Here is a 15456-nt window from a genome sequence, read left to right on the forward strand (position 1 = left end):
AATGAGACCATATTTGGGCTGATACTATATGAGGAAGGTCATGTAAATGAAGCAGCAACATTTTGAAACACTTTTTGGACCCGCCGGCGGGTCCGCAGAGTTTAAGAGGTTAAATAAAAAACATATCAAGCATATGTCAGTTAGGCACTCATGATGTGATAATAAAATGAGTGCGTGAGATAATAAAAAGAGTGCTTGCATTTCCCTCACGTCCACCTCTGGATTTAGGCTTAACATTGCACAATATCACGGAAATTGCTTTTTTTTTTTTTTTTTTTGAAGATTAAACATCTAGTCTTTTCTGTTTGCATCATTTCAAGCTTCATTGCATATAGATTTCTTTGCCAGATTTCTCACGCTAGCAAAGTAAATGTCAATTTAAACCTATAACACCGAATGAATTCATTCATCTATCCGCCCGCTTGACCAGTCCTTACAGGTCGGGGCAAAATAAATTAGCCGTACAGGAAGGAAGCACCCAAACTTAAGAGATGGTGAAGCACACTTACATACGATTAAAGCTTATCATCCACAGTGTTTTAAAAGCCTCAAATGGTTCTATCAAAATGTAAACCCCACTTATCTAAACCAGTCAGGTAACTGGAGCTTCCATACTTAAAAACTTTAAGTTTTAAACTTGTTTATATTTATATTTTAGCTTACTGTAATGTAGCACCAACAATTTTTCATGGCAAGTTTTGGGTCTCTAGACTCTATGGTGCACTTAAGAGATAGTCAAGAGAAAAGGAAAAGAAATAAATGAACTAAAAAAAAAAAAAAGAAAAGAAAAGAAAAAGAAAAAGAAAAAGAAAGAAATACCCCCAGACCAGAGGCTGACCAATCGCTGTAATTCCCCTGGGAAGAAAAAGTGCAGTCACAGTTATCTCCAGGACCTAGGGTAGAAAAACCCTGTCTCCCAATCTTCCTCTGACGCAGCTAGTGGGGCGACTCCAGCATCTCCATTAGGAAAGTGTCAATGGGGGTGTCTCCAATCAGTTTAAAGAAGAAAAGGTGCTCCAGACACTTAAGGCCAATGGAACGCAACGCAGGAAGTCGGAGGAGGAGCTTGGCAAACCTGTGAATAAGCGAGCGAGTCATTTTTTAGTGTCATGCTTTCACAACTTCATGTCTTGATAACGTATGACTGCTTATGACATTTATGAATGACAGTGTGAAGTACACTTAAGGATTTCACAATACAAAAATGTCAGTAAATCATAAAAGAGATCATTTATGTGTAGTAGGTTTATAGACACAACACAAGTTTAATTGTGAGCGAGACAATGGACAAAAAAATGAATCACGCACAATATAAATGTGCTATTTCAGCACTTGCTTAGAAGGGTCATGAACTGAGGAATCAAAATTCCCTAATTTTTTGGACATATAAAAGGTCATTGTGCTATTAGTCTAAAAACGGCTTATATTGAAGCCAATCTGCCAAAACGACAGGTTGTGATAAACTTTATTTTTAATGAGGATCCAGATCGCATCAGTAAGAACTTTGTCCTTTGTTCACTTCATTTTACTGTGGATTCATTTACAAATTTGATGCAAGATTTTCAGAATGACTCAAACTAAGGGTGTGTTTACACTTGACATTTGGCTCGATTAAAATGAACTGTGGTGCGATTGCCCAGTTAGTGTGGTTCATTTGAGTAAGTGTGAACGCTGCCATCCGAACCCTGGTGTGCACCAAACAAGCGGACTGAGACCACTAAAAAGATGGGTCTCAGTTCACTTCCAAACAAACTCTGGTGCGGTTCTAATGAAATATGAACGCAACACGGACCAAATACCTCTAAACGAACCAAAAACAGGAAGTAATGATAAGATGCAATGCTATGCGACATGATTTCATGAAGGGAACAAGCGGTGTATCCAAAACAAAATGAGCAGAGGACAAACATGGAGCAACGAGGAGGTGAAGTGCCTTTTATGAGCTCTTTGTTAGTTCGAAGTGGTGAAAATCAAATCATATACACACTAGGGGTTGCACCGTCTAGCTGACTAGTTGAATAATGATGTCAAATGCGACTAGTCGACTTTTAGCACAAAAAAAAAAAATCTGAAGTCGTTCAACCCCTAATACACACAATAATGAGCACGCTTAGTCCAGCAGACGGCATTAGTTGTAGTCGACTTAAAGCCGCACTGAGCGGACCAATCAGTGAATAGGTACTTTGATGTCATACACCCGCAGTGCCGATTTAAGTCGAATGCACCTTTTCCTTTTGTTTGGAGTGTTCCGTGAGCTCCGTCACAAAATGTACGTCATTCAACCCGACCAATCACGCTGTGAATGTATCACTATGCCTTTAGGTTTGGTATCTTTAGGCTAAGCGGACTAGAACCAAATGTATAATTTTCCTTTTTGGTCCGGACCAAATTAACCAAACAAATCGAACTAAGTGTGAACACACTCTCAAAGACAATGCTGTGCCGAATATATTGGTTCCGACAGCAATGTTCCAACACACAAGTGTGAGTAACTGTAATTAACTTTAATTACGTGATCACTACTGCTTTGTCTGTTATTACAGATAGTTTGATATGTACTAAGTATGTGTGCGTTTTTAACTTAAATCTCAACTGCGTCCATCTATGAGGGATGTAGGCTGTCTGTAAGGCCAATCATAGCAGTGGGTGTTTACTTTCGAGTCTACAATCCGCCATACCTTTTCAAACAGAGGATTCCAATCAGAAGAGTCAAAAACAGGACAGAAAATAGCCTTTTACTTCTAAATGACGTTTTTTGATGTAAAAATCTTGAAAACATTAAGTGGACCTCAGAGAACATCGCACTACAAAATAATTTAAAAAAATGCAGTTCATGACCCCTTTAAACTGGATTGTGGGTACTTGGTGATAACATTTAGGTTTTGTCACTGAAATACGACGAGGGCTTTTAGGGAATTTGTGTCTGTACAGAACACTCACCTCCCCTGCTGATCTGGGTATTTCTGTTTGCAATATGACTCCAGGGACGCGTACACCTTCTCTCTGAGAAGCTCCACCTCGCTGCTGCTAGTCAGACCTTTGGCATCTAAGAAAAATTGGAAATATTCAGCACAAACATACACCATTCTTTGGGTTTTTCTCCAGTTTTGATGACAAAGGTGTGCAAAACATATATGCTGCCAGGATGCCAGTGAAGGTGTTCACACACAGTGAGTTCAAAGTAATAGACCATTATTTAGATGTGCCAGTTAATTACTGTTAATGACCTATACCTGATAATAGAACTGCTTAACCCTCATAGACCGAGACAGCCGGCGGCGGCTAAAATAGATATTGTTCTTCAGTGATATCGCATTTGTCTCATTTGGATATTCAGAGGCTCCGTGGTGAGCGTGATTACGTCATCACATTTCCTCAGCACTGATTTGTCAGATGAAATCAATACGTTTCGGTTCTCTGAGCCAAACAGGGACGATTGTTGATGCTTAGTCCCACCCCTGTGCCCCGATTGGTTCAAACTGTCATCTATTCTACCAATAAACATAGGTTTTGGTCTTTTGAACCACCGATTAGTATGTTTCTTTACAAATCTGAACAAACACAAAGTGAAAGCAAAGTGCGTCTTGCTTGCATGAAAACAAACACAAAATAACACATTTGCATGACAGCATTCTTTGAAAATGTACAGAAACACTCATAACAGAGCCCTTTGACATAACACAAACCAAAAACAAGGATGAAACAGCAGTAGATATCGGATAAAGCACTGGAATGTAGGTTTTCGCGTCACCAAGCGATCTCCCGGTAAAATAGATTCCGAAGCAGCCAGCAGATCCATCTATGTGGTTGTTATATTATGTAACTAATTATTACATAGTTTTTAAAGATTATTTGCACTATTTTTTCGGTTGCACTCTGTATATTTCTCTCTCATTTTGTGTGAAGTTTGTGAATAATTTGGACTGTTTATTTTTTTGTTGTTGTTGTTGTTGCACAAGACAATTTGTGCAATCTGTCTTGTGCTACTTTCTACACTGTTTCTGTTTATTGTTTGGATTAAGAATATATTTATCTGAAATAGTAAATTATCAATATATCCTGAAACGTTTTTAGACAGGTCTATATTGTCAATAAACTAAATGGGCCTGTTTTTCACTGAAAAGCGCCTATAATAATAATATTGTATTAATTGGCTATAACTTGCTTGGGGAATGTCATATACAGACAAAATTTTATTTGGAAGTGTAAAACACCTAAATACAAATTGTTAAAGAAAAAAATCCAAACTTCAGGAGTTTTTGTTTGAGTACACAGTAAAAAACACCCAATTGTTGGTAGCGTTTTTTGCTAAAATTCTGGAAATTCACTAATTTTTAGAGAAAACAAAAGGAAAATTGTAATTTTAAATTAGTTAGACATAAAGTTCAAGTTCTTATGATTATAATGATATATGACAATTGATGTTGACTGCTAGAATAGGTCTGAAAAAACAAAGAAATATACAGGTGCCTCAGGTGCCCCAAAAATGTTCTAGGTCTTTTAGGGTTAAAGGAGAAGTTCACTTCCAGAACAAAAAGTTACAGATAATGTACTCACCCCCTTGTCATCCAAGATGTTCAAGTCTTTCTTTCTTCAGTCACAAAAAATTGTTTTTTGAGGAAAACATTTCAAGATTTTTCTCCATATAGTGGACTTATATGGTGCCCCGAGTTTGAACCTCCGAAATGCGGTTTGAATGCGGCTTCAAACGATCCCAAATGTGGTTGTAAATGATCCCAGCTGAGGAAGAAGGGTCTTATCTAGCGAAACAATCATTTTTTTCATTAAAAAATACAATTTAAATACTTCTTAATCTCAAATGCTCGTCTTGTCTTGCTTTCCCTGAACTGTATTATGTGAACTGTGTATTCTGGGTTAAGACAGTTAGGGTATGTCGAAAAACTCCCATCGTATTTTCTCCTGCAACTTCAAAAATCATTTCAAAATCATCCTACATCGCTACAGAAGTAATGGGATGGAAGTGTTTCGACATACCCTAACTGTCTTTAACCGGGAAAAAAGTTCAGGCAGAGCGAGACAAGATGAGCGTTGGACTTTAAAAAGTACATAAATCGTATTTTTTTCTGAAAACAACCAATCGTTTTGCTAGATAAGACCCTTCTTCCTCGGGTGGAATCGTTTAAAACCGCATTTGGGATTGTATGAAGCCGCATTTAAACTGCATTTTGGAAGTTCAAAATTGGGGCACCATTGAAGTCCACTATATGAAGAAAAATCCTAAAATGTGTTCCTTAAAAACTATTTATTTACGACTGAAGAAAGAAAGACGTGAATATCTTGGATGACAAGGGGGTGAGTTTTTGTTGTGGAAGTGAACTTCTCCTTTAAGGCATTTACATGACACATTTTCAGGTTAGAAGAAGTACAATTCTTCATGTCGCTCCAAACCAGCAGATATTTTAAACAATGTTTATTGGATTAGTTAAATCCAGAAAAAAAAATTCCTGAAAAATGTACTCACACCTATGTCATTCAAGATGTTCATGTCTTTCTTTCATTAGTCAAAATGAAATTAAGGTTTTTGAGGAAAATCTTTCAGATTTTTTTTCCACATAGCAGACTTGAAGGTCTTCCAGTGGGTTCAAAAATAAAATGTATATACTTTTTAACTACAAATGCTTGTCTTGCACTAGCTCTGAATCCACGACTATATGCATTACATAGTTAGTCACATTGGAAAGGTCACCATCATTTAAGCGAAAGTACCATCTCAGTGTTTACAAAGCGAACAAAGTTTACAAAAAATGTTGGACGATTTTGAAGTTGGAGGAGAAATCAAATGACCTTTTTGAACCACATGAATTAACCACGTGTGATCTTTCCAAAACGTGTGAAGTCGTAGATGCGCATTGCAGAACTACTTCAAGACGAACATTTGTGTAAAAGTATATAATTTTTTTTTTTTTTAAGAAAATGACTGAACGTTTCACTAGACAAGACCCTTATTCCTCGGCTGGGATCGCGTAGAGCCCTTTGAAGTGACATTGAAGCTGCAATTTGGACCTTCAAGTCGCTGATCCCTATTGAAGGCCACTATATGGAGAAAAATCCTAGAATGTTTTCTACAAAAAACTCTTTCTTTTTTTTTTTTTGGACTGAAAAAAGAAAGACATGAACATCTTGAATGACATAAGAGTGAGAAAATTATCAGGAAATTTTAATTCAGGAGTGAACTAATCTTTGAAAAAATTTTGTACATACAATCAATGTCAGTTGGGTCCAAAACAACATTGGACCCCATAAACTTTCACTATACGAAAAAAAAAAAAAACACTGAGACATCGGGTTCTGCAAAACAAAAGCATGTCATGTTTGGAACAACGCAAGTAAATTATTCAACAACGTTGAGTAAATTATTGACATTTATTTTTATTAATCTGAACAAGTCAAATTCAGAAATATCTGAATATCATTCATTTTTAGATAAACCTAACAAAATGCTTACCTGGGTTAAACAGAACTATGGCACGCAGACAGCCAAGTTCAGTTTTGTCCATTTGCATATCACGCATCTTACAGACCAGCTCAGTCAGCACCCTGCAGAGGTGGAAAAAAATAACAATAATGATCATTCTACAAAATAGATCTCATTCACCCCAAAGACAGAATTATAGAGTGGCTTTTTATTTAAAAAAACATCTACACAGGTATGAAGTAAACACAACAAAAGCAGGTATTACCTGTCGAATAAGGCTCCCACCTCTGCACTATGTGCACTCTCCCTGCACAGACATTATGAACATGTTAAGCATTTAAAATGACTATATTGTTAAAGAGTTGTAAACACAGACTTCAGTGTGACCTGTCAAAAAAGGCCTCCACGCCCAAGTTGTGAGGGCTGTCTCTGGGCACATGTAGACCTGTGGCCAACAGAATCTCATCCGTCACGCTGATGGAGCGATGGGAGAAGGCAGCGATCAAGAGCTCATTCCATCCTGTTCCATACCAAAATATCACATACATACAGTTTTCATGTACATTTATCTTAATATAAAACAGACAGCGACAAGTGAGTGCGAGAAAGTCAGATGCTCCTACCAGCCCTGAGCAGAATGACTTGATCATCCAGGGGCAGCTCAGAGAAGTGAGGGACTCTTTTGGCCCACTCCACCAGAGTGAACAGCTGTTTGTCTGCAGCCTGGCAGATATTAGTGACTGGATCATTGGGCTGGAGAACAGAGAAGTCAGTGGAGGAGAGAGTTAGCGCAAATTCCACTGGCACTTCTGGACAACATAAAGAGAATCTGAGAACTGATAAACGTCTGAGTGCTTTATTCTTTGTCAATCTGTCTGTGGGAATATTCAACTCCAAACACTGAGAATTCAAAAGATCCTAATCTCTACATCAGCTCTGGGAATACCAGCATTTAAACAGCTTTAAATAAGGGCTGTTTTTCACCCACCAGGAAGCGGATTTTGCCAGGCAACAGTCGGCAACAATCAATGCTTGGCATAACTTTGCAAAAGAATCGCTTACAACCTTTAAACCAACCTCTGCGACTACCATTTCAAGGCAACTGCTGACATGAATGCCAATATTCTGATAACTCCCAAACCAATAATTCTGTAACGCATATAAAGCGTGTTAAAAATCAGGTCACTCATCAAAATGTAATCATTTGCGTATATGGCTCAGAGTATTCCATTTATGTGAGTTGTGATGTTACGACTCTGGAGTATTCCAGAATGCTCTGGGGGAAAGGGAAACTTGTATGAGCTTGTGAGGTTTCTGCGGATTCAGCATTTTGACTGTTCCACTTCGGCTGCATGAGATGAGAACATTTTTATTATTTCTTGGCTCAAGAAAGAGTCGGCGTGTACAATACATTTCCTCTTCCCCTACCACGAAACACTCACTCTGACTGGATGCACTAACATCCACAGTAAGGACAACTTTTGGAAACACTGGGCCAAAAAAAAAAAAAAAAAGACTTTTGGGTTCCACTTTATATTAGGTACTTGCATTAAAAAATAAGTACAATGTAACACTTTTTTTTGCTATTGAGGTGGGACACGAGTAAGGTTATGGACAGGTTTGAAGGTTTAAGGTTGGGTTAAGGTGTAAGGGATGGGTCAACAGTTTAACTATAAACGTCATTACAGAAATTAACTACAGATTTAATTACATGCAGGTATTTTGAAAATGTAAACATGCATGTGCACAACAAGTGCATTGTATTAAATGATTAACTTAAATGCAAGTACATAGTAGTTAAGGCTACCTAACATAAAATGGGACTGACTTTTTCAACAATATAATTTATTATAGACTTCATTATAGAATTCATTAAGACTGAATTGAACTATACAGATCTAAAACCAATGCAAGTATGTATTATAAGTGTGAATATAAATGTCAGTGTTCTTCACTGCAGTGTGAACTTTAAACAACCTATACACAAATAAATGGTATTTTGGCCAAGAATGGTTCCAAGTTCCTTAATTACATTATTTGTTCTGTAGACTTTCCAAATAACAAGCTTAACATGCAGCCACGAGTGGCGTGTAAAAATACTCACTGAACCAGTGGCATCAGAGTGCAAGTCTGATCTGTGCTCTACGGTTGTCTCGGCCTCCAGGATTTTCTCCACGGGCATCTCCTCATTGGCTGAACTGCTGCATTCATAGTCTCCATCCCGCTCCTTATTCTTCTGACGCTCTTCCTGAACAGCTGAGGGAGGATAAGAGTGGAAAATCAGAAATGTCAAGGAATCAGCTCAGCTATCTGTACATCATTGGGTTGTGGCGCCAAGTGGTACATGATCTGATTATTTACAGTCATTACAATTATTATTGTATAAAATATATATATTACTGTATACAAATAAATAAATAGTGAATAACTGATTATCGATTTTCTATATTATTTTACCATCAGTATCCATTTCAACATGTTCATTGAAATAATTTAACAAATTAAACTTTGGGATCAGCAGGATTTTTTATGCTTTTTTAAAGACGTTTCTTATGTCTTATTCTTTTATTCGTCTCTTTCTTATTCTTTTATCAAAATACAGAAAAAAGCAATATTGTGTAAAATATTGTAAAATACTGTTTTTCTATTTTAACATTTATTCCTGTGATCAAAGCTGAATTTTAGCATCATTACTCCAGTCTTTAGTGTCACATGATTCTTCAGAAATCATTATAATATGCTGATTTATTATCAGTGCTGGAAACAGTGCTGTTCAGTATTTTTTAGGAACCTGTGATACTTTTTTCAGGATTTTTTGATAAATAAAAAGTTAAAAAGAACAGCATTTATTGAAATTGAAATATTTTCTAACAATATACACAAGAGTTAAACAAGAGTTTGGGGTCAATACATTTCAATTCTTTCTTTTTTGAAAGAAATTCATACTTTTATTTAGCAAGGATGTGTTAAATTGATAAAAACCTGATAGCAAAGACTTCTATTGTTGAAAAAAAAATTATATTTTGAATAAATGCTATTCTTTTTGACTTTGTATTCACCAAATGACACTGAAAAAAGTATCACAGGTTCCAAAAAAACACTAATAAATGAGCATATTAGAATGATTTCTGAAGGATCATGTGACATTTAAGACTGGGGTAATGGCTGAAGAAAATTCAGCTTTGCATCACAAAAAAAAGCAGTATATATATATATATATATATATATATATATATATATATATATATACACACACACACACACACACACACATATATATATATATATATAAATATTATGTAAAATAAATGTGCATGAGTTCTATTTTTTAATTAAAATGATTATCTTAATGTCAAAATGTTATCTCGTACATCGCTCAGTCATTCTGTTCTCTATAATATCTGAACTGTCCATTTAAAATCCCTAATGGCTGATCATTCTTATTATTATAATTTTTTGGCCTTTTATATTAAGTACTAACCAGCTAGTAATTACAAGTCAAAAAAAAGATTAATTATACATGAACCTTCACTCCACATAACACAGCAATCTCAGCTCTTCAGATAATAATTCATGAACCACACAAAGGATTCCGTGAGTGAGGTGTTGAATGCAAATACTCAAGAGCTGTTCATAGAACCAAACGTCATGAAAATCATAAGTGGTTCTCAGTTCCCAACCCTAGTTTTTGTCCTGCTGGTTGTTCCCCGCCCACTGTTCCCATGACATGCTTTCCATCATCTGTCAAGAGCTGTGGACTAATTAGCTATTTGTTCTTGCATTGTTTAACTAAACCCATGAATCCATCGCTGTCATGCTATGACTAACACCACCTTCTCATATGACAACAATGCAGAATTTCCATCACATTATGCTGATCTACCATTAAACCCGTTCAAACACCAGATGCATTATGTAATGCTACTACAATGCCTTTCACCTGACTCGATTCTCCATCTAGACTACCTATATGTTTCTAAACATAGAGCTCATGTATTGCTTCATACTATAGATGAAATATCTTTAGTGGTGATTGGCTGACAGGTACCCACCCTCTCTTTTCATTCCCATGGCCAGGCACTTCTGATAGCGGCAGTACTGGCAGCGATTGCGCTGACGTTTATCGACCAGACACTCCTTGTTGTCCCTGCAGGTGTAGCTCAGGTCCTTCCTGACCGTGCGTTTGAAGAAACCCTTACAGCCTTCGCAGCTGTACACGCCATAATGCTTCCCTGCACACACAAAACATGGCCACATTATCTTTGAGCTGCAATTAAATTTCATTTTTCAAAACATTAATTGTAAACAACATTACCTGTTATTTTACAGACATTGCCCTATAAATACAATAAGCATCAGCTGTATACAAAGTGACCAACATTTGGTTTTAGACCACTGAAAATCAATATTATTTAACAATCTGAATATAGAGCTGCATTGAGATCCTCAAATCTATAGGGCTTAATGATGTAGGGCCTTGAAAATGCAGATTCCAAAAGAAAAGAACTAGAATCTATAATCATACTAAGGTATTTTTAACACTTCTTGAGTTACAGGCACGCAAACTTTGGAAAAAGAATATTTACGGCACTCCGGTGTGTTTTGACGGAAGGAAACAAGATACATTTCTAGTTTCAACATTATTTGCTCCTCAGACATTCCACTTTAAAAGAAAAAAAATATCATCTTTACGCAAAGTGACCCACATTTGGTTTTTGACTATGAAAGTGTGTCCAATTCAACATTTACTCCTGGAGACATTTAAAAAAAAAAAAACAATGTATGGCCTTAAAAATGAAGATGACAAACGGAAAGTTTGATAAGACACAATATCTAAAAGGTATCTAAAAAACTTGAAAAGTGCTTTTTCCCCATTTCTGAATGGTCACAATTGGCACATAATGTAACAATGATAGCTAAAATCAACAGATTTTACTAATAGACCTACCAATCTCTGTGTAAAAATAAAAATGGTGCTGCCATCTTTCTTAAGTCATTTTTACTTGTCTATAATTTGGTTCTGAATCTCAGATGAAAGAGTGAAACGATTGAGTCATTTTCCCAAAAAAAAAAAAAAAAAAAGTATATACTTTTTACCACAAATGCTCGCCTTGCACAAGCTCAAGTTCCTGCATTAGTCACATTGAAAAGGTCACATGTCCAGAGTTTGAAATTAACACCCTTTAACCCACCAAATGTAGGTGAAATCAGCTGTGGCTGAACTCGTGAGTCATCATGATACATATTAAACCCAGCCTAATTGTACAGCATCTGCAAATATCTAGCATACTTGAACATACCCGACAAATAGCGGTGTGGAAGGCGTGCTGGTTTCCTATGCATTGAAGCAATAACGAAGAGTTGAAAAACAACACCGGACGTGAGCAGCGCAACCAAAAACAATAGAACCCATTATGATCAGTGACGCTGGCTTGTAGAAGTTATGAACGGCCAGTAACTATATAAAATTTTACTTTTTTTAGAAAATGACAGATCGTTTCACTCGATAAGACCCTTATTCCTTTGCTGGGAACGTGTAGAAGCCTTTGAAGCTGCAATGAAAATGCAATTTTGGAAAACCTCAACCTGTTGACCCCCATTCAAGTCCACTATATGGAGAAAAATCCTGGAATGTTCTCAAAAACCTAAATTTATTTTTTAGACTCCTTCTTTTTGATTCCAGAAGTGAACTAATCCTTGAATTTATCATCCGAGTACACAATACCCTGAACAGCATCACGTTCTGTTACCCTGGCAACCCTATTTTAATTAAGATCTTAAAACTGAATTGTAATTTAAAAACCAAAAATAAAAACTTTATCTTTGTCTTCTGAAAAAAAAAAATGAATTGGGTGCATCACTAATAAAAAAAGCAATCTGAAAGCTAAAAGTTCTAGTACACACCCGAGGAACGGTCCCCACAAATGGCGCACATGCGTTTCTGGGACAGTATTGGCCCAGAGCCACTGACAGATTTCAAGCCAAAGGGGGGTTTCACATCATCAGAGCTGCTGACAGCATGTAACCCAGACACAGACATTGAGGAGTTTATCTGCAAGAGAATAATAGACAAGAAGTGATGAGAAAACCAAAGTCATCAGGAGCACAATAAAAGGCTACCAATACATCCCTTTTATTATATAGAGAAGTCCAGAAAAACTTGAATATGTGGCTCACTTGAGAGCTGCTGATGGGTCCATAGCCGACGGATGGGGTGCCGGGAACGCCGGGAGAGCCGATGGACGAGCTGACGGCTGACAGTGGCGAATCCACGGAGCTGACAGGGCTACTGACGGCAGAAGTGGAGGGCGGTATGGAGTTCATAGATGCGCGCTAGACTGGCCAATAGAGAGGAGACTGTTGATCGTTGATAATCTACTGAAAGAGAGTGGACACATAGAGGGATTTAGTCATGATACACTGAGTGCGTTGAAAGATTTCTGTAATATTTCTGGATATGTCATTAAAGTCCCAAGATGGTCATTTCAGTAAAGAATGGAAAAGAAAGCAAACCTGGTGCCATACTCACAATATCCACCATTTAAAATCTGTTCCTCTTGAGTATCTCAGAAAATATGGAAAAATATTGCGAGGCGTACATTAGGAAAGAAAACGAGGCGTTTTGTCTGTTGTTTACTGCTCTATTAATCCTTAGGCCGATGTCTAAGGCTGTGTTTCAAAAACTAAAGAATTGCCTACCTAGATAGCATACTGAGAAATCATAAGAGAGTTCGAAGGTTTTAAAATCAGTATATTATGATCTACGAATCAGTCTAAATAGGTAGCTCACTAGGTTCGAAACTTCGAACACGCCCACGTCGGCCAAAATGCTGGCTAGGTAGGCAGCTCACTAGGATTTAGGACGCAGCCCAAATCTGTTCCTTATAATCAGCCCCACCAAAACTGACACTATCAACGCTAATGTTTGCCAACTATCTATGCAATTGATAATATATGACTAAGACGAAAGAAACTGCGCTATAAACTCATCTTAACACGATTACGAGCGTTATTTTGAAGCTCCTGACAGCGTTTGGATTATTTATTATTTAGCACGCAGCGCGGAGCCCAGCTAACATGCTAATGACGGCTAACGGACTGTTTACGATTAAACGAAAACCATTTGGTCAACCCCTTTCATCCTTATTACCCTGTTTAAAACGCACAAATGACTCTATTTACGTATAATTATTATACTGTGCAGCATACCAACACTTGTATGCTAAAAAAACAAATGGCGAGACGAAATAATACGGCCAACCCGTGTTAGCTTAGCTTAGCCTAGCTCGTCCAAGTGTTTGTTTGTTTTTCCGTCATTTTTACAGAAGTTTGCAGAGTTTATATAAGCATATCGACTCCAGTCTCACCCATCAAACGCCGAATCCTCCGACAGCAACGATTCGTGTCCTTTAAAGCATCGTTTCATCTATATTTTACAGTTTACGCCATAAATGTTTGCGTCCAGACAAATACCTTGTTAGGCAAGCCTCCTAGTGGACACTAAGAGTCAGTTCACATAAGAAATATATGCACGCAAATAAATAAATAAACAAATAATTAAATAAATATACACGCAGAAAAGTACTACATGTTCTTTTGGTTATTAAAATGTGTTATTTAGTCTGGAAGCTCTGGAATAATCACATCATTATTATTCAAGAATAAACAAATCAAGTTAGCTGTCCTTCTTCCTTTAATTATTATTCAATTAATGCATCACAGGAAGACACCTTTTTTTATTTATAAAGTGCAAAGGAGCAGTCAACTTAGCCTTCTATGGGACATTGTCATTCATAAATGACGCTAGGAAAATTGCATTAAAAATAGAATAATGTTCAGTTATGTGTGGAATGTTTTGGGTACACTGAAAAAAAAAAGAAGAATCTTGTGGACTTTCACTTGTGCCGTGATAATTGATTTGGATTTCCATGAAACAGAATGTTAAATTTGCTTTTGAAACACTTTGTGAGTGGAATTGCATCTAAATTTTTACACAAGAGTTTCAAATATCAGCACAAAAAGAAACGGAACGTTAATAAAGATATATAACAAAACAGCAAAAACTTTTCACTTCTTTTTTAGAGAGTGAAAATGCATGTAAAAAGCTCATTTTTAAAAATTACTTTAGTCCTAAATCTATGTAAAATGTGGAAGTCTAGCTTCTGAAGGGCAGTGCTTAATAATAATAAAAAAAATGTATTTAGGCAAAATAAGAAAAATGTACACATCTTCATTTTGTTCATAAGTTTTAACCCCCCAGCTCTTAATGCATTGTGTTTCCTTCTAAAGCATCAGTGAGCATTTGTAATAGTTCTGTAATAGTTGCATATGAGTCCCTCAGTTGTTCTCAGTGTGAAAAGATGGATCTCAAAATCATACAGTCACTGTTGGAAATGGTTCAAATACACAGAAATGCTGAAAAAACTAAAAATTTGCGAAAACTTGTTTGTTTAACTATCGCTAAACAAAAAAAATAAAATAAAAAATAAAGTGTATGTAAACTTTTGAAATAGGGCATTTTTATAAATTCAACTATTATTTTCTCTTGTGGACTATATGTAAATGTATTTTATGTGAAATATCTTATATGTGAAATATCATTTTGTACGATGGTACGAGCCCTCTTATTTTGGTAAAATAATTAACATATTCTGCAAGGTGTATGTAAACTTTTGACATGAACTGTATATTTGTTACAAAAAAGTGACATTCTGCATGGTATATATGTACATCGTATTAAATTGTAGTAATGAGTATTTAGCAGTTTCTGAGAACCCATTAATGTTGTGCCCCATTGTTTGACTGAATATTTACACATTTCGTTAAATCATAGAGAGAAACTGCATGGTCATCTGAGATGATGAGGTGAACGTGCCACCTTTTCTTATGAAAAACATATGATGTGTCTATTTAGGGCCCACACACATTCCTCAGGTGTGTCATTTCATTCGATCTGATCTGCAACATGACCTGTTCACCCTCATTCTCACACAGAATGCATGCCCGCATGATCGTTTTTC

At 36.5% G+C, this 15456-nt stretch overlaps 1 protein-coding gene across 2 annotated transcripts; it reads right to left on the reverse strand.

Moving 5' to 3' along the window:
- Positions 1-826: 826 nt before the first annotated feature.
- LOC141342073 (retinoic acid receptor RXR-beta-B) lies at positions 827-13928 on the reverse strand. Of its 2 annotated transcripts, none has more exons than XM_073846455.1 (11): positions 13804-13928; positions 12614-12814; positions 12341-12488; positions 10489-10668; positions 8541-8692; positions 7060-7189; positions 6824-6956; positions 6702-6743; positions 6467-6558; positions 2941-3046; positions 827-1075 (listed from the first exon to the last, which is right to left on the reverse strand). In XM_073846455.1, the coding sequence occupies exons 2-11, from the start codon at positions 12758-12760 to the stop codon at positions 937-939; spliced, it is 1269 nt and encodes a 422-aa protein (XP_073702556.1). In that variant the 5' UTR covers positions 12761-12814; positions 13804-13928; the 3' UTR covers positions 827-936. The 2 variants fall into 2 exon arrangements, with proteins under 2 accessions (XP_073702556.1, XP_073702557.1); XM_073846456.1 differs by having other exon boundaries at positions 12614-12811; positions 13804-13922.
- Between the last annotated feature and the right edge of the window lie 1528 nt (positions 13929-15456).

Source organism: Garra rufa, chromosome 9 (genome assembly GCF_049309525.1).
Source record: "Garra rufa chromosome 9, GarRuf1.0, whole genome shotgun sequence".
Lineage (NCBI taxonomy): Eukaryota > Metazoa > Chordata > Actinopteri > Cypriniformes > Cyprinidae > Garra > Garra rufa.

Bases quoted from the DNA above. Each gene is read 5' to 3' on its own strand.
- LOC141342073 (XM_073846455.1), bottom strand. From the start codon at position 12,760: ATGAACTCCATACCGCCCTCCACTTCTGCCGTCAGTAGCCCTGTCAGC. The intron at 10,669-12,340 runs GTGTGTACTAGA...TTGTGTGTGCAG, and splicing joins TTGTGGGGACCGTTCCTCGG to GGAAGCATTATGGCGTGTAC. The intron at 6,559-6,701 runs GTAATACCTGCT...CCACCTCTGCAG, and splicing joins GTGGGAGCCTTATTCGACAG to GGTGCTGACTGAGCTGGTCT.